This window comes from Mustela lutreola, chromosome 2 (assembly GCF_030435805.1).
Source record: "Mustela lutreola isolate mMusLut2 chromosome 2, mMusLut2.pri, whole genome shotgun sequence".
Lineage (NCBI taxonomy): Eukaryota > Metazoa > Chordata > Mammalia > Carnivora > Mustelidae > Mustela > Mustela lutreola.
The window spans coordinates 103,846,181-103,872,791 of NC_081291.1; the positions used below are offsets into that span (position 1 = coordinate 103,846,181).

General features: G+C 49.8%; 1 protein-coding gene across 4 annotated transcripts in view; it reads right to left on the reverse strand.

Annotated features, from left to right (window-relative positions):
* The window catches only part of MYLK (myosin light chain kinase), a 265,162-nt gene that overhangs the window by 86,789 nt on the left and 151,762 nt on the right, over window positions 1-26,611 (reverse strand). For all 4 annotated transcript variants that reach the window (XM_059162872.1, XM_059162871.1, XM_059162870.1 and 1 more), the window contains 7 exons: window positions 25,979-26,514; window positions 25,211-25,417; window positions 20,385-20,519; window positions 16,762-16,914; window positions 4,682-4,819; window positions 2,731-2,928; window positions 1,517-1,766 (listed from right to left, as the gene is read on the reverse strand). In XM_059162872.1, the coding sequence (XP_059018855.1) occupies window positions 1,517-1,766; window positions 2,731-2,928; window positions 4,682-4,819; window positions 16,762-16,914; window positions 20,385-20,519; window positions 25,211-25,417; window positions 25,979-26,514 (1,617 nt within the window). The remainder of the gene's footprint in view (window positions 1-1,516; window positions 1,767-2,730; window positions 2,929-4,681; window positions 4,820-16,761; window positions 16,915-20,384; window positions 20,520-25,210; window positions 25,418-25,978; window positions 26,515-26,611) is intronic.

Sequence of the window (26,611 nt, forward strand, 5' to 3'; positions counted from 1 at the left end):
AACTTCCTGGTACATCTAAAGAAATGATAAATGACAACTTTTTTTTTTTTTTTTTTTATAAATCCACTAAATATTTGAGTATTTTGTTATGCATCAAAAGCTAACTGGTAACAAGCATAAAGCGCATACCCAGAAAGAACTGAAGTGGTGGGCCACACCCTGGGTTTTGTCATGATTATAGGAACAGGGCTCTATCATGGCAGTAGCTTTTACATGGCATGTAGCTCAGAGCCTCGAACACAATGTGCTGAGTACAGGGAAATGATTTATCCAGGGGAGCAAGCCCCTTGCAAAGAGGGTTGCACCTAAGCCAGGGCAGCTCCAGACAGATGTGTCATGGGGCACCACATCCTCTTTGCAGGGTCAAGGTCAGACGAGCACTCCTCAGTGCTTACAGCAACCCAAAGGGCTGGTGCTCTGTCTCTGTCAACCCAGGGCTGGCATGGGATTTTAAGAGTTAGAGCATTTTCAAGGTAGAAGAACATTTCTGGATCACTTTCATTTAACAAACAGTGAAGGCTGACTCTGGGCAGGCACTGTTCTAGGCACTGGGAACAAAGCAGTGTATCTTCATGGAGCTTACTTTCCCATATAATCTAGAAAACCTTAAACAGGAAGCGGTTGGGGGGAGGAATGGGCATAGTTAACCTCCCTATAGTAGTTTTAAATGTCTACAAATTCTGTGATACTCGCCTCTCCAAGAGATGGCACCTAATACGGCTTAGTGACTTACTTCTAGCAAACAGAATACACAGGAGTAATAATGTGTGACCTCTAAGGGGAAATCACAAAAGACACTGCAGATTGTAGCTTATTCCCTCCCAGGATCACGAGCTCTGTGGAAGCCAGTTGCCATGTCATGAAGTCATTCAAGCAGCTCTATGGAGAGGTCCACATGGCAAGGAGCTCCGGCCTCAAGCCAACAGTCCTATGAGGGAGCCATCTTAGAAGTGGACCCTCCCGCCTCAGTCAAGTGTTCAGAGACTACAGTCCCTACCAACAACTTCCCTGTAAAAATCATTCAACCCACTGAAACTGCGAGACAATAACTGTCATTTTAAGCTGCTTGGTTTTGGGGTAATTTGTTACACAGCAATAGGTAACTAATACATTCCCTCAATCCTACAGCTTTCCCAATTTTAATCCATTCTTCCCTCTTTCATATTCTCCACACACCAGTTGGGAGTTTCATGTTTTATGACTATCCCCAGCTGGGCTCTATATAGACAGTCTACCTGCCAGCAGGAAGACTGTCCATATAGGGGAACAAAAGCCAGGATGGAGTAAGACAGGGGACTCTGGGGAACTGAGCTCAGGATCTCAGTCAACACCTTCGCGTTGAAGCAGGAGAAATGAAAGCTTGTTGGCAGCACTGGGCTTGCCCTTCTTTTCCCTTGAAGCCCAGCCCCACATTACTTTTGGGTTTCCACGGGCTTCCTAACCCCGGGTGGGAACTTTGACAGGAGGGAGGAATGTGGGGGGGTAGTGGGGAGGCAGGACGGACGCGTGGACTCACTTGAGCAGGATTTCATATTGGCCGGCATGCCAAGGTTGCACATTCTTTAGAACCAGTGTGAACACGCCCTCATTCTGTAGCACCTCGAAGTGGCCAGTGTCTTTGGAGAGGGCTTTGCCGTCTCGCAGCCAGTGCACAGTAGGGAAGGGGTCCCCAGCGATGGCACAGGAGATGAGGACACTCTGGCCCAGGGAGGCTGTCACTGAGCGAGGCCTGCTGATGAACCAGGGCTGGGTACCATCCTGAGGCTCTGGAAGTCGGCAAAGGGTTAAATTAGAGAGGAGGGCCTTTCAGCAGACAGGGTCCACTGGGCTCTCCCAGCCGGTAAGGGTCAAAGACTGCACATTACCCAAATAACAGCTGGTCCAGAGATCACTTTTATTGGATATACAGTTACAGCACATCGTTCTCATGGCAAATCTATCTTGCGTATGTTCTCTGAGGATAACACTGACAAGACGGTATTATATATCTGAAGCCAGGGGAGATAGCCAAGCTCACCGGACTAGGGGCAATTGATCTACAATGAGACGTGCATAAATTTTTTTTTTTTTAAGATTTTATTTACTTATTTGACAGATGGAGATTACAAGTAGGCAGAGAGGCAGATGGGGGGGCGGACTCCCTGCTGAGCAGAGAGCCCGATGCAGGGCTTGATCCTAGGACCCTGAGATCATGACCTGAGCCGAAGGCAGAGGCTTAACCCACTGAGCCACCCAGGTGCCCCAGACGTGCATAATTTTGAGTTGACATTTGCTTTATGTATCCTTTCCTGGTCTCTCTTCTTAAATACAGGTTCTCTAAAGGCAAGGACCCAAAGAGGCCACAGTTCACCTCAAAAGCTATCACTGTGCTAATGTAACATTGTATGTTAAAGGGGGAAAAAAACTCTCACTCCCTAACAGTTAAGTATATCATAAGATTTCTCTCCTAGCACTCTGTGCAGCTCGTCACCAATGACCCAGAGAGGGCAAGGACTTCAGAAGGCTCCAGGACACAGCGGTGCTACTCAACTGGGGCCTGAGATGGAGCTGGGGAGCTGGCCCTGGGGGCTGGAATGGGACCAGAGGAGCACAGGGGCCGTGGGGGAAACCAAGTAAGCTCACATGGTTACCTAACCTCCAGGGTGCTTTTGGATGGCCTGGCCTGCTATGGCAGCACCACCGCTTTCCCACCCCCACCTGCCCCCACCCCCGACAGCCCCGCAGCCTCACCTTGCACCATGAGCACCGCCTGGGTGCGGACCTCTCCGACACTGTTCCAAGCTTCACAGGTATATGTGCCTGTGTCCTCTGGGAACACTTCCTGGATACAGAGGCTGTGCTGAGTGCCTCTCTGCTCAAAGTGGAAGTCTTCTGACTCCTGGATCTCATTCCCATCGTGAAGCCAGATGACCTCAGGGGGTGGGTTCCCTGGAGGGGAGACAGGACAGGCAGACCCAGCAGGAGGTGGGTTCCCTGGGACACGGAGCAACTTTGCCCTTAATAGTGTGACGCTGTACGAAATACAAATCTCTCTATGCCTCAGTGTCCCCATCCGCAAAACAATCTAACCCTATCTTCTACATAGGTTTGTTGGGAGGATTGAGTAAAAGAATACAGTCCCCCAGAACAGCCCACTAGAATAGCAGAATGGAGGGATGCCTGGGTGGCTCAGTTGGTTAAATGTCCAACTTTTGATTTTTGGGTCAGGTCAGGATCTCAGGGTCGTGAGATCAAGCCCTACATCAGGCTCTATGCTAAGTGCAAGTCTGCTCCCTCGCCCTCTGCTCCACCAACATAAATAAATAAATAAATAAATAAAACCTTTAGCAGATCAGAAGAGCATCTGGCACAAGGAAAGTGTTCAATGCATATTCATGATAATTATTTAACAGCAGATTTGCGGAAACCAGAAAGGACGGGAAGTGAAAAAATATCAAAACTCAAGCTGCTCGGGAATACGGTAACTGGCTCTCTGGGTGTGAAGTGCAAACGCTCCCTGCTCTGCTCCGCCCCACACAGCACACACACACACCTCCAGGCAATGCCACGGCGACCTCCTTGTCCCTTCTCTGTCAATTGTCACCAGGAGGAAAAGTCACTTAGCATCTCATTTTGCCACCATACAAAGGTTGCATCTGAGGGCGGTCATGGGCGCCAGCTCACCCAAGTTTGCAAACACAGCTCAGGGTGGAGAGCGTTTTCAGGTTTTATCTGTCTGCTCTCCTGGGTAGATTCTAGCAGTTTGGGGTGGGGAACATAAAACAATGGCCACCGGAGAGAGCTGCCCCTGCGGTAGCATTGCACTCCGCTTCCTGAGGAGGATGGAGGCTGTGTGGTGTCGGGCTCTCTCTCGAGCACAGAGAGAGTGGGGTCACCTCTGATGGGGTAGCCAGCATGAATAGGGAGCCCAGGAGCAGAGCGCCTCTGCTTTCTGTCAGTTTGAGGAGTATGGACAGGGGAGGCAGCCAGGCCTCAGCCTGGGACTGTCATGGGGGTGCCTCAGGCCTGCAGGTGTGTGGGGGGGTGCATGCGGATCCTGAAAGGGGAAGCCCATTGATTTCCCCACTGCTCATCTTTATTATTTCTGCAGCTCAGGATGAACTAAAGCCCAGGAGAGCGGCCTCCAGACTGATCAGTAGTCAGCAATGAATAGGACACTCTGGATATGCTTGGGCACAAGCTGGTTTAGTAAGTCTGTGCCAGCAGAGTCCCCGGGCTTCTTTTGCTGGCCTCTAGTGGGAACTGAGACAGCTCACACTGAGCTGGTGGTCAACATGCTCTTGTCAGCTGGTGGTTTTAGAAGGACCTCTTCTCTATCTTCTCACTTTAAACTTGAGCAGAGCAATAGGGTATCTTCTAAGATCTGGGAAGTTCTTACATCAGCTGGTTTTGGACCAGTGTTCAAAATCTTCCAGCTAAGGTGACCCCATTATGTTTCCCCACTAATCACCACCCCACTAGCGGTGGTCATCTTCCTCTGGACCACCTTGAATTAACCTTGAATCTGGAAAATCCTGCCCAGAGGAAGCAAAAAAGAGGGACCAGCAGGCTCCACTGAGAGTCCTGTGCTGCGGACTTTCTGGTCGGGAGATGATCTGAGCAGAATGTGGGAGAGCAATGTGTACACGGCAACCATACCCGTTTTCACATCAACCCCAAGGAGAGAGATGCAAAGACAGACCTGACACCTGGACTGTCATGGTGACGTGGCTTCCATCCATGACTTTGAGGTCGGAGAGGCCCTGCAGGAATACCGGTGCGACAGGCTTGCTGGGAGCTGCGGGCAGGAGGGACCCGCTCTTCCTGTCACTCTTCTTTTCTGTGCAGCAGACAACAGAGTGGGGGGGGTGAACAGTCATTTATTCATTCGACAAACACGGACCTGATGACTGCCGGGCAATCAACTATGTCGAGGCTCGGGCTTCCACCAGAGAAGGAAGGTGCTAACAGGTGGGACACGTGGAGAGGGACTGGATGTCATAGGAAGGCAGTGAGCCCCTTTCTCTGCTTGGTGTGCCGGTGCCTGTGCCTGGGAACAGGGAGAGGAGGGGCTTCTGCAGGGCCAAGCCTAGCCAAGGCTCTGCTTCCTCTGGAGAGTTTCAAAACCTGCCACCTTAGGAGATTTTTTTTTTAAACTTCACTCACCTTTTTAAATACATGCTACGCTCCCATGGCACCAAATTTTAAAAGTACTAGAGAGCGTGTGTAGTCTCTCTTCCACCCACCCCTGACCTGTGACCATCAGGCTCCTCTCCCCAGAGGCAACCTATTTTCAGTTTCTGGTTCATCTTGCCAGAGATGGTCTACAGATATAATACACACAAGCAAATAGGCATATTCTTCCATTTTCTTCTCTTATAGAAACAATAGTGCACTCTATGCACTGATGGTCATCTTATTTTTTCATTTACCTGCGTATCTTGTTGCCTCTCATAAACCAGAGCGAAGAGCTTCCTTGTCATTTCCTATGGCCGTGTGAGACTACACACCCTTCCATAAGATTTTAGTTCCCTCAAGAAAGCCAAAAGATGGGGCGCCTGGGTGGCTCAGTGGATTAAGCCGCTGCCTTCAGCTCAGGTCATGATCTCAGGGTCCTGGGATCGAGTCCTACATCGGGCTCTCTGCTCGGCGGGGAGCCTGCTTCCCTTCCTCTCTCTCTCTGCCTGCCTCTCTGTCTACTTGTGATCTCTCTCTGTCAAATAAATAAATAAAAATCTTTAAAAAAAAAAAAAAAAAAAAAAGAAAGCCAAAAGATACCACACTCACGAGAGGGACTCAAATTAAAAAGACTGGCCACCCCTAGCCCTGGTGTGGGTGAGGATGTGGAGCGCCAGGACCTCTCCCACGCTGCCCTCCCGCGCACGGGACACACCCTTCTAAAATCAGCATAGCACTTTCTTAAAAAGTTAAACATGCATTTACCATATGATCCAATCCTTCTACCCCTGGGTATTTGCACAGGGGTAGAAGGATTTCTTTGCATGTATCCATACAAAGACTTGTACACAAACGTTCATAGCAGCCTTATTTCTGACGGCCCCAAACTGGAAACAACTTGAGTGGCCATTGACGAGTGAGGAGATTGAGCCATATTTATGCAGTGGGATAGGACTCGGCAATAAAAAGAAACAGACTAACATGAGACACTACAACAGAGAAATCACAAAAATGACCCTGAACAAAAGAAGCCAAAGGAAGAGCACATACTGGATGATTCCATTTATATAAAATTCTACAAAATGCAAAACCTAGGGAGGGCAACTGGGCAAGCAGATCTGCGGTTGCCTGGGGTTTATGGGGAAGGATTGTAAAGGGGCACCAGGAAGCATTTGAGGTTGATGGAAAAGTTCATTTCTTAAAATTGGGTGAAGTTTTCATGGGTGAAGATTTCAAATTAAACACCATGAATATACGCAGTTTGTTGTACATCAACAGGATCTTAGTGAAAACCGGGGAAAGAAAATCTCAGAGGGAAGGTGGAAGTAAACCAGCTAGTCTGAGACAAAAGCTAGAACAATTCTCTGGGTTCAGTGTTGACCCACTCACCTGTTTCAGTTCTCCAGGGAGGTGGGGTTACAAATAGGCTTTCTGTTGTTCTTGGAATGCTCCCCAGGCTGGGCCTAGACCTGCCTTGTGTGAGCCGGAGGTGGGGGAAGGGGCAGCAGAGTGGCTGAGCTAGCATCACCCACGCAGGATGGCCCTGGTGCAGGACGAGCTCGTGGCTAATCAGTCTCTGATCTTGCCCTTTGCCCTGGGAGCCGAGTGGCTTTGACCTTTAATCATTCTGGAGCTTTTTTGTTTTTGTGTTTTGGCAGGGGTAGGGAGGGAGACGGCTTTCCTCTTAATCTCCTCTAACGATATCTCTAACTTAAACTCTAAGTTTTGGGGGAAAGGGACTCTGGTATTTTGGGTTCTTATTAGCAAGGGCCACATAGACCAAATTTCTAGAAAGCCAGCAGCCATGGTGATACATCTCCACTGTGCTTTATACACCTGAGAAAAATCAAACTCCACATTTGCCACTGAGTTTCTGTCTTTTGGCACTAAAAAACAAAACAGGACCCACTGCAGAGCTCTCCGGGCGCAGCCTCCGGGAGTGAGGATGGGAGATGCTGAGAAGGCTCAGGATGCTGGAGGGAACTGTCCCCAGAGGCAAGTGCATTGTGAAGGGCACGGAGACAGGGTAAACCCAGAGTCCGAGACCAGGGATGTGCACTCAGGTCCTGGTGCTGCCTCCGCCCCAGCCCCCAGCATCCCTGCCTCTGTCAGAGGGATAGCTACACAGACATGCCCTTGACCCGAGGCCCTGGGAGTGGGCTCGGGGAGGCCCAGAACCGGAAGTGCAGACATCTCCTTACTCTGCCTAGGCTGCAGCGGCCAGGAGAGCAGGATGCCTCAGGAGAGTTGAGAAATTTCCTGTCCTGCATGGACTAAGACTTGAGGACAGAATGTTTCTGCTCTTCTAGATCCACCCCCACCCCCTCCCCCGCCCTGTTCCTGCTCCTCTGTTACCTCAGCCAGTCCCCAGTTTTAGAGGTCCACATAGACGGGCATTCCTATGTTCCTATGTGCTGCAGGAACATCAAACACTCCTTTGAGCTGCCGGCGCACCTCCGTGGCCCCTACCATCTCTCAGATCTGGCCCTGGGCAAGTCACTGCCTCTGTCTTAAACTCAAGGGCCTCACCTGTGTTTAGGGTAATAACAATATAATCCCTGGGCTTTGGGAGCTTTAAAGAGAGAACATGTGAACACACTTTGTGGGTCTACTCAACACCACTGAAACCTTCTGTGTGAAGCTGGCACAGGCACTGACTCAGTCTTACCTGCCCGGGTGGCATTATTGTGGGTTATAAGCTGTAAACAAACAGAGATGGGGCCCTCACCCAAGGACTGCAGACTTGTTTTGTTTTTACATGACCCGAGGTAAATACTGTTAGGAATACAGATGCATAGCTTAAAACTCTCCTGGGATATATGTAAAATAATTTGAGAACAACCCGGTGGCAACCCCTCCAGGAGACAGATGAATAGGAGGACTGCTCCGTGGGCGCCCGGCCTGGGAGACATGGGAGTCCCACGGCACCACGGTCCCAGACCTGCCCTGTGTTCCCCACACCCCAAGCCTGGAAGGAGGGTAAAGGGAAATGATTGGAAGCAAGGGGGCAGAATGAATCTGACCTCAGACCTACAGACTGGGTCGCGTGGGATCAGTGTGACAGAGTCCTGGCTAGGGAATGGCTGAGTCATGCCTAGCATTCAACCACCCCAAATTCTTCACCGGGTGAGAAACCAACCAGCCCTCCCACAAACACACTTTGCACTGGGATTACGGAGCCATGAGCCATGAGAAAAGCAGTTTTCTGGAAGTGGCCTGAGATAAGCAGCCCTCACTAGCATCCTGAGACCCTAGTCCCGCTCCTACCACCCACTCTCCTGAGAGGCCATAGCATGCGCAGGTGAAGTGACCTGCATGAGGTCACAGGGCGTCATAGGCAGACCTAGAGCTCGTACCCAGGCCTTCTGACGGGAAGGCCCAGATGTCCTGGAGACCATCTCTTGCATGGGAACTATGCTTCTCCGGCGGCAAACTCCCAACAAGAGCAGAGATCTTATCTGCTGACCCACAACCTAGACTCTTGTCAGGGGAGGACAGCTAACGCAGAGCGAGGCCTAGCCAGTGGAAAGGGAAAGATGTGTGGACTGCACTGAATTTCAAAGCCAAACAAATTACTGTGTCTCATCTGTAGCCTATGCACTATGGTGTCCGCTCGTGCTCACTCTTGGAGAGACTTGGAGGAAACCAGAAGACAGATGGAAGGTGGTGCTCTGAATTTGGAGCTCTGGCTGTCTGACATGACGCAACTTTCCAACCCACAGTCTCTCAGGTCTGGATGCTACCATGTTGACAAGTGTAATGTCTATCTACACCATCACTATAATGCATGATAGATATCGGAGGGTTGTTAGAGGATTCAAAGCAGCAACCTATGTAAGGCAGCTAGAACAATGTCTGACACATAAGAAGTATAAAAATTCATGGTTTTTTTTGCCTTTCCTGACCCAACTGACCTTTTTTGGTTGGGTGCACTCAACGCGGCCGTACCTACGATGAGAGCCATCCTCCAAACCAGGACATTGCTGTTGAACCAGACAACTCTGGAAGGACATAGAGCAGCCGCCAACAAGGGGACATCGTCACAACAATGCCTTGCAGGGTCTGGCACTTTAAGATTCTGAAGGATGCTCTCAGCCCATTCAGCGTTATCCTCAACATCCCCAGAGGTAAGGCAGGTTGTATCCCCACTTCTCTGAGGCTCAGAGAAGGGAGCAGGCCTGTGCTAAGATCCCAGGGCTGATGTGACCTCCAGGGGCTTGGTCTGGACACACTCCCCTGCTGTCCTGAGAACAAAGGGCAGCCACCCAGATTCCCGTGGGAGCTCTCACTCACTGTTTGTCCATGCCCAGACTCGCCAGTGCCCCTAGAAAGCTGTACCTCTGGGCTTCAGCTTTGGAGGTTGTCTGGCATAGTCCTGGTCTGAAGCCGGGGGTGGGGGGCTGAGTCTGAGGCAAGAGGTCCCCAGTGGCCCAGGGAACTACCACTGGGAGCCTCCTTCATCTGGGGAGGCCATGGCACACAGGTGGCAAGGGAGGGGTCCCCAGGACCCAGAGACAGACGTCTCTGCTCAAATGGGGCCAGACTAAATATACCCCAGGTTTCCTCACAGCTGTGCTTCCTGCCACTCTGCCGAGACCAAGCCTGGAGAAAACCTGCTGTCTGGGATCCAGGAAGGGCCAAGCTCCTGTGATGTACCCGCCTAGAAATAAAGATGGAATGTGAACTCACCTGGGGCGCCGGTACGCGGTCCCCTGGCCAGTGACTCCGTAGTCACTCACAGACTCACTCTGTCATTTAACGGAGTAGCTAGCTACTGGGTGCCCTGTTCCACCTGGAGAGAAAGGGAACAGACCAAGCCTGCCCTCCAAGGAAAGACAAGACCTGAGATCAAGAATACTTAGAAGCAGTTTGCCGACAACAAGAATGATGCCATATCCAGTAAAGCTGGTGACGGGACTGGAGAAGGGGGAGGAACAGCAGAGAGGGTGGGGCAGAGAGGGGGCAGATGGGGGAAAAGGAAGGACCCTCCCCAGCCCCCCACTGACCCTCTGATGTCTTTCTCCTTGGCCACTTTTGCTCTGTTTTAAATCATCAGAAACTGTTTCTGAAAACCCCCACATTAACTTCTTGCTCTGGGGAGGCAGAAGCAGCAAAGGAGAACCTGTCAGCGTCCCTGAGACCCGGCGGGGCCGGAGTAGCTGTAGGCCTGATGTGGTGGGCAGCCCCTTACCTCTGACCACGGCAGCTCTCCACCTGTGAAGTGGAGGTCATTCACAAGGGGACTTGTGATAGGAATGAAATAATTGACAAGTCAGCTTTTCTAAATCATTAGTTGTTTTCTGTCAAAACAACGTTCCTCATTAAAAACACTGATGGTTTAGAACAGTCACATGAACTGGTATTAACTCAGTATTTCATTTCTGAAAAGCTCTTAATTAGAGAAAGAGTTAAATACCCTCCCAACAGATACACTTTGTTACCATTCTCATTGGCTCCTATGCAATAACTTTTATAAGCTATTTCTCAAAGCTGGAGATATGAACGAAGGCTTTAGCTTCTCTTGGGCTTGAAATTAAGAGGCATCTACAGTCTCTGTCCCAGGGGCTGGCCGTGATCTCAGCCCTCCTTCGACACTACAGTGACCCTCCCTTTGGGTGCTTCCTTCCCCTTCCACGGGTTTAGCAGGAAAAACACTTCGGGGTTTCTCCTTAGAAGCATTCTCTCCACCTGTCTCCTTTTATCAGCCACCCTGATCGGATCCGAGCTTTCATTAAATACATGTTTACACTTTGAGTAGCTTGCCTTGAAAATGGCCCTCTGCAGGCTTCCAGCTCATTCAAAACTTATTTCAGATTAGAACAAGAAATTGTGGGAAAGAGCTTAAACAGATGACACAGACACATAAACAGAGGTAAACAGAGGGTGTTGGTGGGAAACATCCTACCATCCAGGAGCGCCCCCTGCTCCCAGGACTCTCCCCTTTAGAAGGACCCCTGCCTATTGTCATCAGGGCCATTTACTAAGTCCCACTCTTAGAGCCTCAGACCCTGTCCTGTAGCAGCTTGCCAGCATCCCTGGATTCACCAAATGAAAATGGTTGTGGAAGGCTCTCCCCTACTTCCTAACACCCTCCCTCCTTAAACCTCTCATGGACAGACGCAGACCTCTTGCAAAGGCACAGCTGGAAACCACTGCTGAGCTTTTTTGCTTAGTCGTTACAATGCAAAATACCATTCTAACAGCCAACCTGGTTCACTCCAAGCCCTCTTAGGGTATGGAAATTCAGTAAATCACCATCTGAAGGGGAGCTCTGGAAGCACAGTCCTCCCTTCTTTATTTGGTGCTCAAAATCCAGCACGGTCCAGGGATCAGAGACTAGCCTCCTTTCCCTACATGCCATGACGTTGACCATTGACTCTAGAGGACTCGTCAAAGGAAGCTTACCTTCACCCAGCCCCTTGCTATGAGCAGGGCATTTATGCAAGGTGTAAATCCCTAGTACTCAACTTCTCTTCCAACAAAAGTCTCTCCTAACCAAATAAACCTACTTGGTGATTCGGCAAAACTTCTACTTCTATATCATAAAAAGAGCTTTGGTCTGTTGGCTTTTCTCCCCTCCCACTGACTTCTCTAGAACCTGAGAAGCAAACGGGAATAGAAGTGTGCGAAGAGAGAACAAAAAGAAACAATGACGTAGGACAGTCCCCAAAAGATCTCTGACCAGTAATGGCAGGGGTGCTGGACGGGAAGCAGGAATCACTGCCACCACAGCCTTCTGAGTGACTCAGAAGTTACAGTCAAATGCTCAACATAAAAGTACAGCAGCCAAAGCCCCCAGCGCTCCTTCCTAAGGAGGGCCTGGAAACCACCATCATATACCATCATACAGTCATAGCGTGGATCACATTTTGCTTTTAGGGACACAAAGCTGTTATTCTGGATGGTGTTCTTGACCAAGGCCTCCAAGCAAGCAAAGGACAGATTCGGCCAACAGGGGGCTGGACAACTAGATAGTTCTGCATCTCTTATTGTCCAATTAGTAAACCGAGGCTTCAGTTCTGTGATATGGACACGCATACACTCAGAAATCTTCCTGTGATGCAGGACCCCGTTTCTGCTGTATTCAAACTACATTAAATGAAAACATTGGTTATAAAATAATTTAACATTTATCTGCTTGCCTTTCTAGAATTTAAAAGATTTCTGGGACAGATGTGTGTGGACAGGCTAAGGGTCTTCGAAGACAGACCAAAAAAAAAATTAAAACCAAAGTTTATCCTCCTTCAGTACATTTCTCTTTAGCTAATGTAAGTATCAGAAATGTTTCCAGTGCTTGAGAGTTTATCAAGGGGAGACACCACTGGACAGATTACATAGTATCTGAAATTCCCGAGCTTCATTTGGGAGAGAGGTGGGCATGGGAGGCTGTCAGGGCTCCGCGCTGCCCCACTCAGCACCTGTTAATAACCTGAGAGTGAACTGGGCTTCTACTGATGCTCTAAGTTTCATCTTTTTACTCTAGATAGCAGTTTCTTTAAAACCTTCCCCACATTTTATGTCCTTAGGTGCCTTTAAGAGGCCCAGAAAGCCCTCAGTTAAATAAACACCATTAAGCTGAAACACTAAAGTCAAAATGGGCACAGTTAGCAAGTTAGTAAATCTAGTCACTTAAGAATTTTAGCCTTGACAAAGATACTCCAGGGGGAGATAAATTAAAGTATTCTAGCCTGAGGAAGTCTCCCCCTGATCCCAATGACTCAGTCCAAATACGCTGAAATATTTACTCCCTTCTCGGATCTTCCTAGGCTCTGTAGGAATTTAGATTAATCATCCTTTAGTGTTCTTCTTAGGTTGGGTTGGTGGGGAAAGGCTTTCATTGCCTGGCTAACTATTGGGGAATTTTTTTTTTTTTTTTTTTAATCCTGGGCTGGAGGGAAGAGAGAAGGAATATTGGTTGAGGGACTCTTGAGAGCTAGCAGGTGGGTTTCTGGCACACTCCAATGAGCACTGAGCCCCCAAGGAAGTCAAGAGGTAAAGTGACATACTTCTAGAGAGGCCGTCTACTGCTGTGTGCTTTCAAGCATTCCCTAAACACCGTCTCACAGAGGAGGCCCCGATTCACAGGCAATAATGACTAAGAAAGGGTCCCTGCCTGCAGGGAGCTTACAGTCTAGCAGGGAAGACAAACCAGCAATTAGAGTGAAATCCCACAGTTAGAATAAAATGTGGGCTCCTTACCCCTAGAGGCCCTGCATGAGGTGCCCCTGCCCCTCTTTCTGAACTCCTTCTCACTTTACTCCCACCACCCTGGCTTACCTGCCTGTTCCTTAAATAGGCTGACCTTGCTCCCAATTTTAGGCCCTTTGCACCTGCTGTCCCGCCTGCCTGGAGCCCTGTTTCTCCAGCTCCCTGAAGTTTATGCTCAAAAGTCCCCTCCACCTAGCGCCTTCCTTCACCACCCAATGTGCTCCTCACTCATCCTCCAGAAGGATCCCTTCCACCTTTCTCCGTCAGTACATGACTAAACTAGGTGGTGATTATGGTGCGTCTCCCCATCAGAACGCATGCACCTGGAAGGCAGAGTGTGTCTGCCCTGCTCACTGGGGCCTCCCCAGAATGATGTCTGGCCCAAAGCAGGGGCTTAGGGACAGATTTATTGGCAAATAAGCACAATGATAGGGGAAGTTTAGCCAGCGAGAGGACTCATTCTGGGGTTCCCGGGGAGGGCTTCCTAAAGGAAGGGACATTTGCTGGGGAGAGAGGGAGATTTTGGAGAAAGGGGTTGCAGAGAAGAGGCAGAGAAAGCTGGGTAAAGTGGCCGCAGAAATCACATCAGAGTGCTGGGCCAGCGATTTCTGGATGATTGCAAAACCTTGGCAAAAGGCTAACGAGGTGAGAAAGAGCACCCACACCTGGCGTTCTGCCGAGCATATGCGGGGCTCCGGGCTGAGTGAGCCTGCAGCATAGCCGCCCTGGAAACCGCCTCCTCCCCGGAAAGCTGATCGCAAGGGCGCCCTCTCGTGGCCAGAGTCCCTAGAATGGGGTCCTCCTCAGGCTCTAGTGTCTCTGCCAGGTGCCTCCCTCCCTCTAGAATTCCTGGATTCTTGCTCCTTCCTAAAAACAAACGAACAGGCACACGGATGGACAGACAACCGCCGCCCACCCACGGTGGCAAAGTTGGTCCTTTTGTAAAACCGCTTAGACTTGGCATTTTGAATGATTTTACCGTGTGTAAAGGTTGGGGGGCAGTCTGTTGGTCAAAATTGCAACAGCACACATCGAGCCCTTCCTCTGTTCTGAGGACATTCCGTGTATTCATTAACTCAATCCTCAGTACTGGGGACTGTGACTATCAGTGTCCCCATTGCATGGAAGAGGAAAGAGAGGCCCTGAGGGTCGAATAGTGCCCCCGTGGCCAGGCAACCTAGTGGTGCAGCAGGATTCACTCTAGGCCAGTCAGCTCTCCGACCAGGATGGGACTGTGGCTGTGCCACACTGAGGCTTAACAGAAAAGTCAGGCCGTGGGCAGCTAAGGAGAGGCTGGAACCACGCTCGGTGCAGTGGGAACAAATGTCTCTCCTGTGGTCCCCCAACCCCTCAGATGCCCCCAGAGACCTAGAGCTCCAGGAACTGCCAGTAAAGAAAAAACTCCACAGCTGAGGATGGGGTAGGACATGGCCTTGAGCTGCCTGACCGCCCAGGGCAGGGAGCCAGGGGTGTCCCTGTGCCAGGCTCAGCCCGCCTGGCTCCTGTGCCGACAGCCCAGCCCTGCAGCCCGCGCGTGGCCACGTCTCTCAGCCTGCTTCACCATTTATGGTATCTGAGCCTCTGTTTGGCCTTCACAGGCCAGCAAATCCCCACACCGGGAGGGAGTTCTCACTCACGCGGGGCTGTTCTCAGAGCAAACCCCAAAGACTCTTGGCAGAGCTCTTGCTGGGGACCTGTTTCTGCTTTAAAACATGTGTGCATGGGCTGTCACCCAGACCCCACTTCTCCCACAGACCTGGGGACAAGGAGAATGGCCCCAAAGGCTCCTTGATCCTTCATCTAAGGACCCCCACCTCCAGAAGAACTATTAGCTCAGCTGGGTCTCTTTAATCCAAACTAAACCCAGGCAAGTGGGGACAGGCACAGGATTAGCAAGGCCACTGGCTGAAGTCAGTGGGGGAGAGTCTTGGGCAATAGATCCGTCAGATGTCACTCTGGCCCTCTTGCCCCTTACTAGGCTTTGGAGCAGGCCATGTGGACTTGCAAAGAGAGCCCCCCTGTTGGGAAGGGGAGGGTCTCTCCTCTGGCCCAAGAGATGAAGCTCAGATCTCTTTTTGTTTCATTATCACAATTTCCTGAGGCTCTTCAATGAGCCATGAAAGGAGGGAGACCTGTAAGGACAAAGCCAGAATTCCAGCTGACAGATTCCAGGGGTGGGGGTAGCCAGAATCAGGCTCCCTCACGGGTGTGACAGGCTTCCTGGAAGGAAGCAGAGGCCAGGTGATGGCTCCATGCTAGCGCCCTTCAGAGAAATTGGGGAGTCCTGGGAATGGGCCCCTTTTCGGCAAAGAACCCCACAGAGCACCAACCCCTAATCCTTATAGGGTGACGCTGCCCAGTCTACAGGGCCCAGGCTGTCCCCATGGGCCAGTGAATGCACACCCTGGAAAAGGGAATAGGACGGAGCACAGGCTTGGAGTCACAAGGATCTGCGTCTCGAAGCCCAGTCTGACTTTACCAGCTTGTGTGCTTGGGGGAGCTGCATAAGCTTTTTGAGACCTCCAGACCCTTTGGTCTAAAATAAAGGAGAGCGTGGGCCTCCCCAGGCCTGCTGAGGTCTAAATGAGAAAGTATTTAACGCAGTAACCAGCACGTGATTTCCTCCTTGCCCTTTTCGGTGGAACCAGGTCGTGTGTCCTCCCAGAAGGCAGTTGCCCACGTTATAGGGAGCACCACCCCACACCCCCCAAGAGCTGAACCCTGGGGGGCAGAGGGAAGAGACATGGTCTCCTGCCAGTATGCTAGGGAGCAGGGGCCTAGGCCCTGGGAGGGGGGGAAAGGTAGGGAAGCAGGCTTACCTGGACACCCCGGCCCCGGGGAGCATTCCCCTGGTACCATCACCATGCCTGCCGACCCCACAGCCCAGACAGTTCTGTTTCAAGTGCTGTGACTCCCCTGGAACTTCCTGGGACTAAGGGCTGGGTGCGGATCAATGGATGAGCGTGGTAATCAGATTACTGGACACCAGGCTGCTGATGTATGAAAACCAGCCTAGGCTGGTGGGAAGGAGCAGGGCCAAGGAAAAGGGGAACATCCTGGGACCCTCTTGAAGCCCCTAGTGAGGGAGGCAGCACTTGTGAGACCCCCTGAATCCTAAGGGGGTATGCGAGTACTCCTCCTGGGGTACCTTTCCACGTGAGGGGACTTCTTACCACTCTGGAAGCATCTTGAGCCAAGGGAGCCGTTGCCTCTTTCTACTGCATCCTCCCTCAGCCCCACTGGGGTAAGGGGGTGGGGAGGGGGCCTTTGCCTTGTGACTGTGGACCTCTAGAGGCCATTGCCTCCACCTGCCTGCCTTCAGGTGCAGGGTGCTCTTTCTCCAAAGCAGGTGTCTGCATCAAAGGTGCTTCTAGAGAGGCGCCCAGAGGCTCCTACCATGGACAGTGACCCGGGCGCTGCAGGACACCTGCCCCACGGTGTTCTTGGCCAGACAGGTGTAGATGCCGTCATCTTCCGGCAGGGCGTCCTGGATGTGGAGCTCGGCCATGCCAGCCTCACAGGAGGAGTGAGCATACTGGATGGGCTGCTCTGTGGAGGGAAGCACAGGAAGGCTCAGGCTGGGGGTGGGAGAGGCTCCCCAATGTGGGGCTGCAGCTGTCAAGTCAACCATGTTTGCTCAGACCCACTGGGCTGACGACGTGTTTGGCCATCCCCTATGAGGGGATAGAGGAAGCCAGGTGTTAGGGAGGGAGATGAAGGAGACAGTGATTGTTGGGGCGCAGGAGCAAGGCTGGGGCTGGAAGGACTGTGGGGAGAGATTCTGGAAGCACTGCAAATGCAGGAGGGAAGGGGGCATAGTTCTGTGCATTTTGTTTAAAGGAACAGCCCCAACATCCATAGCCTGGACTTCACAGAAGTCTGAGCCTGGAAAGAAGCTTACAGGGTCATCTGGCCCAGAGCCCAGCCTCAGGCACAACAGAAGGCTCCTGGCTCCTTTTAGACGTCTCCAGAAATAATGAGTCCATTTCCCACTACAGATATTCATCAGAAAGCAAGTGTGTGACCTCAATCTGATGCTGCAATTCGGTGCATTTTGGTACATTTTAGGGTTCATGGAAAAGATAAATATGGGAAACTAAAAATGACTCTGGCCCCTTCTTTCCAGAGTCCCTGCCATGAGAGGCCCTTTATTCAGGACACATAAAGTCCTGCATGGAGATAGAAGTGCATGCTATGAACGTCAGTGGTTTCCTTAATGCTATACGTCCCTGGGACTTTATCATTCCAGGATGTGAGCTTTTATTTCCAGGGGAAAAAAAAATCTCGTCACTGAAGATTCTGGCCTCAGAACAGGAATGTGTCTGCTCACCATATAGGAAGCAACTGTCAGTTGCTTCCCCTGTCAGGCCCCAGGGTCCTGGTTTGCACTTCATAAAACTGGGGGTGGGTAGTGGGGGGGGGAGGAGAAAGTGCAGAAAGAAGTCCTCTCCCTGCAGTCCAATGTTTTCTTCTGCACATAGCAACACCTCGCGTCTCCATGACAGTCTGCAGAGACTGCCAAGCAAGCATGCCATAGAGTGGGAAGGAAGAGAGTTTGCCCTTCATAAAGGTGGGGCTGGGAGCTGGGGAAAGGCAGGGGCCAGGATTGGGCGACCGAGAGGACTGAACACACAAAGCTCTTGGCTTTTTGTGAAAAGAAATGATACTCTACAACCTGTCTTCCTTGAGAACATCAGTACATTCCATGACATCTATCAAAGCGTCTCTGCTGTCGAAATGTGCCAACAAAGTGTTTGAGATCTCTTTTGTTACTGGAGCATAACTCACTTTGGCTCTACACACATGGGATAGGATGGTGGCTCCAGAAAGGAGTTGCGGGCTCGGGGCACTCAGAATTGAGAGCCACATAACTCTCCCCACCAGGAGACTGGGAAGACTGGTTAGCTGCCCAGAGAACTTGAGCATGATCGCCCTCTAGTGGTAATGGTGTGGAAATGCCAACATTGACCAAAAATAAAAAGGTAGGGTGGCTTTTCCAGGTCCTGAGGGGTACAGACCAGGCGTCTGCAAACTACTGCTCATGGGTCAAATCTGACCTGCAGCCTGTTTCTGTATAGCCTGAAAGCAAAGAATAGTTGTTACAGAGTTTAAATCGTTGAAAAAAAATCAACAGGAAAATATTTCGTGATCTGTGAGTAGTGTATGAAATTCACATCTCAGTGTCCATAAATAAAGTTTTATTGCAACACTGTCACACTTATTCATCTACATATTGTTTCTGGCTGCTTTTTCTGCTGCCACAACAGCAGAGCTGAGTAGTTGTGACAGAGACAATATGGCCAGCAAAGCTGAAAATACTTACTATCTGGCTTTATGGAAAATGTTTCTTGACCCATGGTCTGGATTCTGAGCCAGAGGGAAGTGAAACTCTCTTACTCAGATGCATTACTAGTCCTTAAAGTCCGTGTTCTGTTCCAGTTGCAAAGAGGCTGCCTCTTTGTAGTCAGTTCCAGGATCCGATAGAAGCTCTGTCCATAGCGAGGGGCGGAGGGAAGGGTGACTTCAATTGTCACTTATTTGTCCAAGAATATGACACATGGGAAAACTATATTCACCTTTTCTCACTGACTAGAGATAATCTCTAGCAAAGCCTAAGCAAACTATACCAACTAGGGAGGTTCACAAGTAACACGTCAATAGTGTAGAAACATTGTATGCAGCAATTTGGTGCATAGCTGACAGGTGCCACTGTCCGAAAGGAGCCTGTTCTATCAGCCCTGAGAGGTCTGAGTCCCAAACATTCTGTTTCAGCTCATCTCCTCACCCATAAAGAGGCTGATGTCCGGGGAGTGAAGAGGGGTGTCCAAGGTCCCCCAGCCTAGATGGCAGAGAAGGCTAAGTGCCCTTGTCTCCTGACTGGGAGCTCTTCCTTCATCCTCCCTGTGGATCCCCAAAGCAGGGGCTCCCAAAGCAGACCCCATTCAACATCAACAACTTGATGGACTGTTCTCAGTTCTTTTTTGTTTTGTTTTGTTCTGTTTTGTTTCCTTTAAGATTTTATTTATTTATTTGACAGAGAGAGTGAGAGAGCACAAGCAGAGGGAGCAGCAGAGGCAGAAGGAGAGGAAGAAGCAGGCTCCCCACCAAGCGGGGAGTCCAATGCGGCGCTTGATCCCAGGAACCCAGGATCATGACCTGAGCTAAAGGCAGATGCCCAACAGACTGAGCCACCCAGGCGCCCCTGTTCTCAGTTCTAAAATTAGAGTTCTCCCATACTTTTGGAATCAAAAGGCTTTTTTTACCAAGAGAAGAGTGATAATATATGACTGCAAATTTTTTCAGAAGACCTTACTTGGCAAAAAAAAAAAACAAAACAAAAAAGTTGGAATATCTCTAGGACTATAACATTAAAAAGAATTGCTGGTCTACAAATCCCAAAACCAACTGCCACTAAATAGAAGGTAAGGTTCAGGGATGTCTGGGTGGCTCAGTCAGTTGAGGGGGCTGCCTTGAGCTGCCTTCAGCTCAGGTCATGATCCCAGGGTCCTGGGATCGAGTCCCATATCTGGCTCCTTGCTCAGCAGGGAGCCTGCTTCTCCCGCTGCCTGCAGCTGCCCCTGCTTGTGCGCTCTCTGACAAAGGAATAAATAAAATTTTATAAAAATAAATAAATAAATAAATAAAGGTGAGTTTCCACGAGTAACTTCTAGTATGGTTCATTTATTTGTTAATTTGCTTACTTATTGACTCAACAAATATTTATTGAGGACCTACTGTGAGTCTGGCCAAGTTGGTTGTGCACCCACGTACATTAGCTGTTTCATATAAAGGATCTAATTCACCTTCACAGCCCCCACCCTGGGAGGCAGTTGACATTATTCCCATGCTGCAGGAGCTCAAGGCTCAGATAGGAATAGCAACTTGCCCGGCATCCCCTGCCAGCCAATAGCAGACTCCATGGTCCCATGAGCTCCCTGTACCCTGCAGGTTCATGCCAAGCCAAGTGAGAAGGCAAGCAGGGCCAAAGGGCCCAGGGGGCTGGAGCAGGGGGAACTCACCATTGAGCAGCCAAGTAATTTGGGGGACCGGGGTCCCCTGCACTGAGCACTGCAGCACAAAGTCCTGGCCCTCGACGACAGTGCAGTCCTTCAGGACCCTGGAGAACGAGGGTGCTACCTCCAGTGCAGCCAGACCTGCAAGGGCAGAGAACACACGGGCCATCTCAGACCACAGCCGGCGGGCACAGGCACCGGGCTTTCTCAGGAGCCTGGCTTGGCCTTAACCTCTCTGCATGCTCGGAGGCAGGCTGCACCACAGGTGTGGAGACCTGGGGCCAGAGACGGAGAAACCAGCAGTGGCTTATTCATGGCCACAGAGCAGCCCAGGTCCACAAGTGCTCAGGACATGGGCCTGCCCCCTCCTCTGGGACTCAGGCTCCTCCTCGCCTGTCTTGGAGCACCCACAGAGCTCCTTCCCTGTTTTCCTGGTCCCCCATTACTCCCCAGCGTCCCTTCTCTCCTTTACCACATGCCACTGGACCTGCACAATCTTGAGAATCTCTTTGTAACTGCAGAGACAAACATGCCCACTGGGGAGAATATTTCAATTTTAAAGTGTTATTTTTTCCAATCCCAGGACTGGATCAAACAACAAAGACTCACATGTGTCCTAGTTTTCCAACCTGAGCCAATGGCTCAGGACTGCTGGGGCCTGGGACAATGCATTCCTAACTTCCCTCAGGACTCTGAGGCATATTTTCATTGAGAACCATTGAGCAGAACTTTCCAGAAGCCCTCAACAGGTGGACTGGGGAAGCATTTTGTAGATTGGGGGGGTGGGGCTTAACTAAGAGGAATAGGGATAGATGGTTTCTTCCACAAGCAGAACATACTGCAGAAATGTCAAAGTGGCTGGGAGCCGAGAACGGGGAAGGGATTTGGTGATTAGAAGAGGCCTCCCCTGTGCCTCTCAGGAGAAGCTATTCCATGCAGTGGTGAGTGGTAAGCTATATTGTATTGCAGGGGTTTAAGGACGAAAGCTGGTACATGAGGGCTTACTACATGCCAGGCACCTTCCCACATGAGACTGTGACAGTGCCATGAGATTGTTTTCCTCGGCTCATTCTATAGACCTGGTTAGTAGTTTGTCATAGTCGGGCCAGCAAAGGCAGGCTTTACACCCGACTCTCTACCTCTGTCTCTGGACTCCCTCCTCCACACCAGAGCTCCCCTATGGGCAAGTAGGCCGTGGGAGAGCAACTAAGTCAGAATAACGGTGCATCTGATTGGGTCTGGTGCCAAGGGAAGGGATGGACTGACTACCTCGAGAGGTGTGGCCACCTCTATCCCTTTCCTCAGCCGGCGTCACATTCCTCACAGGGAATGGCCTTTGGGAGCCATTGAAAAAAACATGGACTTCATGTCAAGCCAACATGGATTAGAAATAGGCCATCTTTTACAAGGCCTGTGACCTTGGACCAGTCATTTAACTTCACCACAGCTCAGTAGTCCCATCTGGAAAATGGGTGTGACTATAATTAGCTCCTTGGACTGCTAGGATAATAACTAAATGGAACAACAGAGGTAAAGCGTTTAGCACAAAGCCTGCCACACTGAGCAGGCTTTTGTGGAGTGTTGGCTGTTACCATCAAGGAGAAGCTACACATGGAGACAAGACCTGCCACGAGTCTGGGGGTGGAAGACAGTGGAGAGATGGAGTGGGAGCTTAAGGAGCCACTGAGCAAAAAGCAGATTTTCTTTCCTTTTTTACCAGAGCATGCTTGCAGGGAGAAGGGAGAGGCCGCTGCATGCGGGCAGGGGGACAGACGGAAGAAATGGTGGGAGAGTGAATCATCATTAAGTAAGATTTCTGGGGAGCGGGGAAGGGATGGACAGAGAAGTCCTGGTAAGGGAGACAGAGTTTTATGTGGTAACAGGAGAAAACAGAGAAAGAAGGTAATGCCAGAGAAGCGGAAAGAACACACATCAGGGGACTTCTTGGTGAAGTTGTCCAGAAAGGTTTTAGAATACTCAGTGTCTCCAAAGGGAGAGGGAGTCCAGAAGCGCTTTTTTGCAAGGGCAGAGTAAGGGCTCCCGAAAATCCGCTCCTCCACACAAGCAACAAGAACACTGGCCAAAACAGTCAAAATCCACTTTTTCAGAACTCCGGAAATTAACCAAAGGCTCACAACATTCTGAAGGGCATGCATTCAAAAACCAACAGCTGACTGTTGGTAAGAAGAGCTGGCTTGGCGGCATGCGTAATTCCCTCCCTGTTCGTCCCAGGTTCTGTGGGAGCTTTGAAGACCACATTCTCTTTCACCCTAAACTTGCTGCAAGTATAGTCTCAAAGCACAGCTTCCATTTCGTAATCATAGCGGCCACTCCAACATGTGGGTTTTTAGCCTTTGCTGGACATGATGCCGCAGGTCCATCCCCTGCACAGAGCCTCAGCTGAGGAGGCTCAGGCTCTTGGACTTGTGAACCCTACAGGCATTCCCACCTCCAAATGGAATGGAGACTCTTTCTTAAGAAGAAATTCATGGACAGAGTGAAAATGCCAATTAAGAAGTAAATCAACGGGGCACCTGGGTGGCTCAGTGGGTTAAAACCTCTGCCTTCGGCTCAGGTCATGATCCCAGACCTCGATAGATCAAGCCCCACATCAGGCTCTCTGCTCGGTAGGGAGCCTGTTTCCCTTCCTCTCTCTCTCTCTCTCTCTCTCTCTGCCTGCCTCTCTGCCTATTTGTGATCTCTGTCAAATAAATAAATAAAATCTTAAAAAAAAAAAAGAAGTAAATCAACAATACCCATGTGGTGAGAAGCAAGACTACTCCCCACCTCTTCCTAAGCATCCTCAGTTTCCTTTCCTTGAGGCAACGTGTGGACCCTTCCAGAAATGTTTAATGTATGCATAGGCATCTCTTTGCACATATCTACACAGATTCTCTTCTTTTTATGCAAATACATATGACACCTACAGCTTTGCACTTGGCTCTTCTCCCTTCCTAGCATCTTGGACATGTTTCACCATCAGAGTCCGTAGGTCAGCAATATTCGTTTTACTGGCTGCATGGAATCCCACTGTAGGGATGAACCACTAAGTTCTTCTCCTTCCTTTTTTCGGAAAAGTCTATTATTGCAAATTTCAAATATATACACTAGGAAAGACAGCAGTACTGTCGATTACCATATACTTGTTTCTCAAATGTAATGATTATCAACTCATGGCCCCTCTCATTTCATTTGTACTCCCACCAGCTCCCACTACACACGGATTATTTTGGAAGCAAATATCATCTATCATTTCCACTAGTAAGTAACTCATTTTATATCTCTAAAATACACAGGCATTAAAAAAAAAACAAAAGACTGCAATCTTATCTTAAAAATGGCACTAATTCCATTCTATCAAATACCTTGTGAATGCTCAAATTTTCCTGGTGTTCTCATTAAACAAAGTTTTAAAAGGTGTCTCTATCAGGAGCCACACAAAGTCCATGGATTGTGATTACTGATATCTTTTACGTATCTTTTCACCTAAGTTTCCTGTTGGTTGTCCCTCCTTTTCTCTTTTTCTTGCAATTTATTTGTTTAAAAAAACAGGCAACGGTTATTTATCCATTGAACTTCTAAAAGCCTGAAATTTGCTGACTCTCTCCTTGTAGTTTAATATGTTCCTCGATGGGTCAAGGGTCCCTGAATGGCATTTAAAATAAGAAGGAAATTTTGTAGAGAGATAGATGGGTACAAAGATATTTATCACAATTTTGTTACAATAGTGAAAAAATGTAAACAATCAAAATCTTTAGTAGTAAGAGCAAGTGTAATCAGATACAATATTCTTTTTTTTCTTTTTTCTTTTTTTAAAATTATCTTTTAATTTTTTTTATAAACATATAATATATTTTTATCCCCAGGGGTACAGGTCTGTGAATCGCCAGGTTTACACACTTCACAGCACTCACCATAGCACATACCTCCCCAATGTCCATAACCCCACCCCCCTTCTCCCAGCACCCGCCCCAGCAACCCTCAGTTTGTTTTGTGAGATTAAGTGTCACTTATGGTTTGTCTCCCTCCCAATCCCATCTTGTTTCATTTATTCTTCTCCTACCCCCTTAACCCCCCATGTTGCATCTCCACTTCCTCATATCAGGGAGATCATATGATAGTTGTCTTTCTCCGCTTGACTTATTTCGCTAAGCATGATACCCTCCAGTTCCATCCACGTCATCGCAAATGGCAAGATTTCATTTCTTTTGATGGCCGCATCAGATACACTATTTTAGGAAACATTATATGGCCATGAAAATCATGTTTTTGAATAATATTAAATGATCTAGAAAGAAATCTATAGAACAATGCTCATGTAACATGAGCAAGGCAGAACAGAAAGCAGTATACAAACAGCACAATGTCGATTTTGTTTTAAAAACATTAAAACATCATTTATTTCTGACTCATAAAACTGTGTTGTGTTTAAATCCCCACAAGGAACAGCACAACTTTCATAAACAGCTATTACAATAAACATAAAAGATGCGGGATCCCACATCATCTCATATGACTCTCAACGCATATATTTTGTGAATGTTTGATTCTCTGTGGTTAGAAAAGTGAGTCATGGCTCTCCCTGGACAGCTGAAGGGCCCAGAAAAGGAAGCTGTCGCCAGGGCTGCGCATGCTTATTCTGAGGTGACTCTGATGTGAACTCCCTGTCAGGAGTCACCTGTCCTGGAGCAAGGACTTTGGGCTTAGCATGTGGGTGGGGATGATGCTTTTTTATGGGCTTGTACACCCTGTGTGGGGGCAGAAAGAGGCGACACTCCTGCATGGATGGCCCCCCTAGAGAGAACCCAGGGTGACTAGAGACTTGTACTCACGTTTCACCAGGAGGTTCCAACCACAGGACACCTGGCCCCGGACATTGGAGGCCGTGCAGCTATAGCTCCCACTGTCCCTGGGCCGTGCTCTCAGCAGGCAGAGGTAATGGCATCCACCTTCTTCATACATCTCAACCATGCCTTCTCGTCTCCTCACGGGGGCACCTTCCAAGAACCAGGTCACTTCAGGCTTTGGGGTCCCTGAAACTACAGGGCGAAGTGAAGCACGTGAGGCTCCCTGAGAGTGCACTGTGCTTGTGGGGTAGGTGGGATGCTGGACCCAAGGGAGAAGCTCATTCTGGTGTGAGCCACCCTCCCCCTGAATAGTCTCTCTTACCCCTCCCCCTGCACTGTGCATGAGTAAACGTCTCAAGAAGGAGGCAGGGTCTGTGGGGAGGAGGGATGTAGGGCGACAAGTCAGGTCTCCAGATCAGCCAAAGCCAGAAGAAGGGAGGAAAGAGCAGGAGCCCCTGTGGTTTGTTTTTTGATGGTGATAGTGATGATGAGTTTTCCCCTCTAGGGTGGTTAAGAATTAGGACACAGGGCCGATGCCATATCCAACAATGAACAGTGGGCTACTGCTCAGTGTTCCTGCAGAACAAGGTATGTTACTAGACTGAGACCTTCTTATAAGGTGGCTTCTGGGTGGGCTGGGTTCTAGTCCAAGGGGCTGGGCAGATACCACTGCAGGCTGATGGAGGGAGTGACCTCCCAGGGGCTACACTGGTGGGGCAAGGTGGGATCTTGACCTTCCTTAGCTCTACTCACCCTCACATCTGAACTTGACTGTCTGATCTTCACTGATTTCCTGGCTTTGGGGCTTGCTCTCAAATTTGGGGAAGGTGGAGTCCCTCTGGCTCTCTATGGGGATTTTCCTGGTAGCAACCTTGCTCACCACCTCCTGGCTTCCCAGACCAGTCTGCCTGGTAGGGTGAGTGGCTTGGTGGGGTGCAGCTGGCCACTCCCTCTCTTCTCCAGAAGATGAGAGGGTGCTCGAGATCAGTGCTCTGGGTTCCGGCTGGACTTTTGCAGCCTGCAGGGTGATGGTACTAGAAGTCTTCTGTAAGATGGGGCTCCTCAGGGCCTTCCTGGATGAGTCCTCGGACAGCTCTGGCTGGGACTCCTGCAGGGGCTGAGGCTGGCTACTTGGGGCCCAGGTCAGGGAGCTCCCCCTCTGGGCGCTGGAGCAGTTCCTTCTTTCGGCGGCAGACTCCAGGCTGTCCACTTTCGTCCCCTGTGTGGTTCCATTGGTCACTTCCTTCCTGATATCTGAACTGGGTGCCTTTGTTCCTCTCACCAGTGACCTGTTTGGTGGTGGTTGGGAAGGGCAATGGGAAAAAGTAAGGGGAAAGAGAATGGTTATCTGGTAACTCACAAGCATTACCCATCACAAGCATGGAT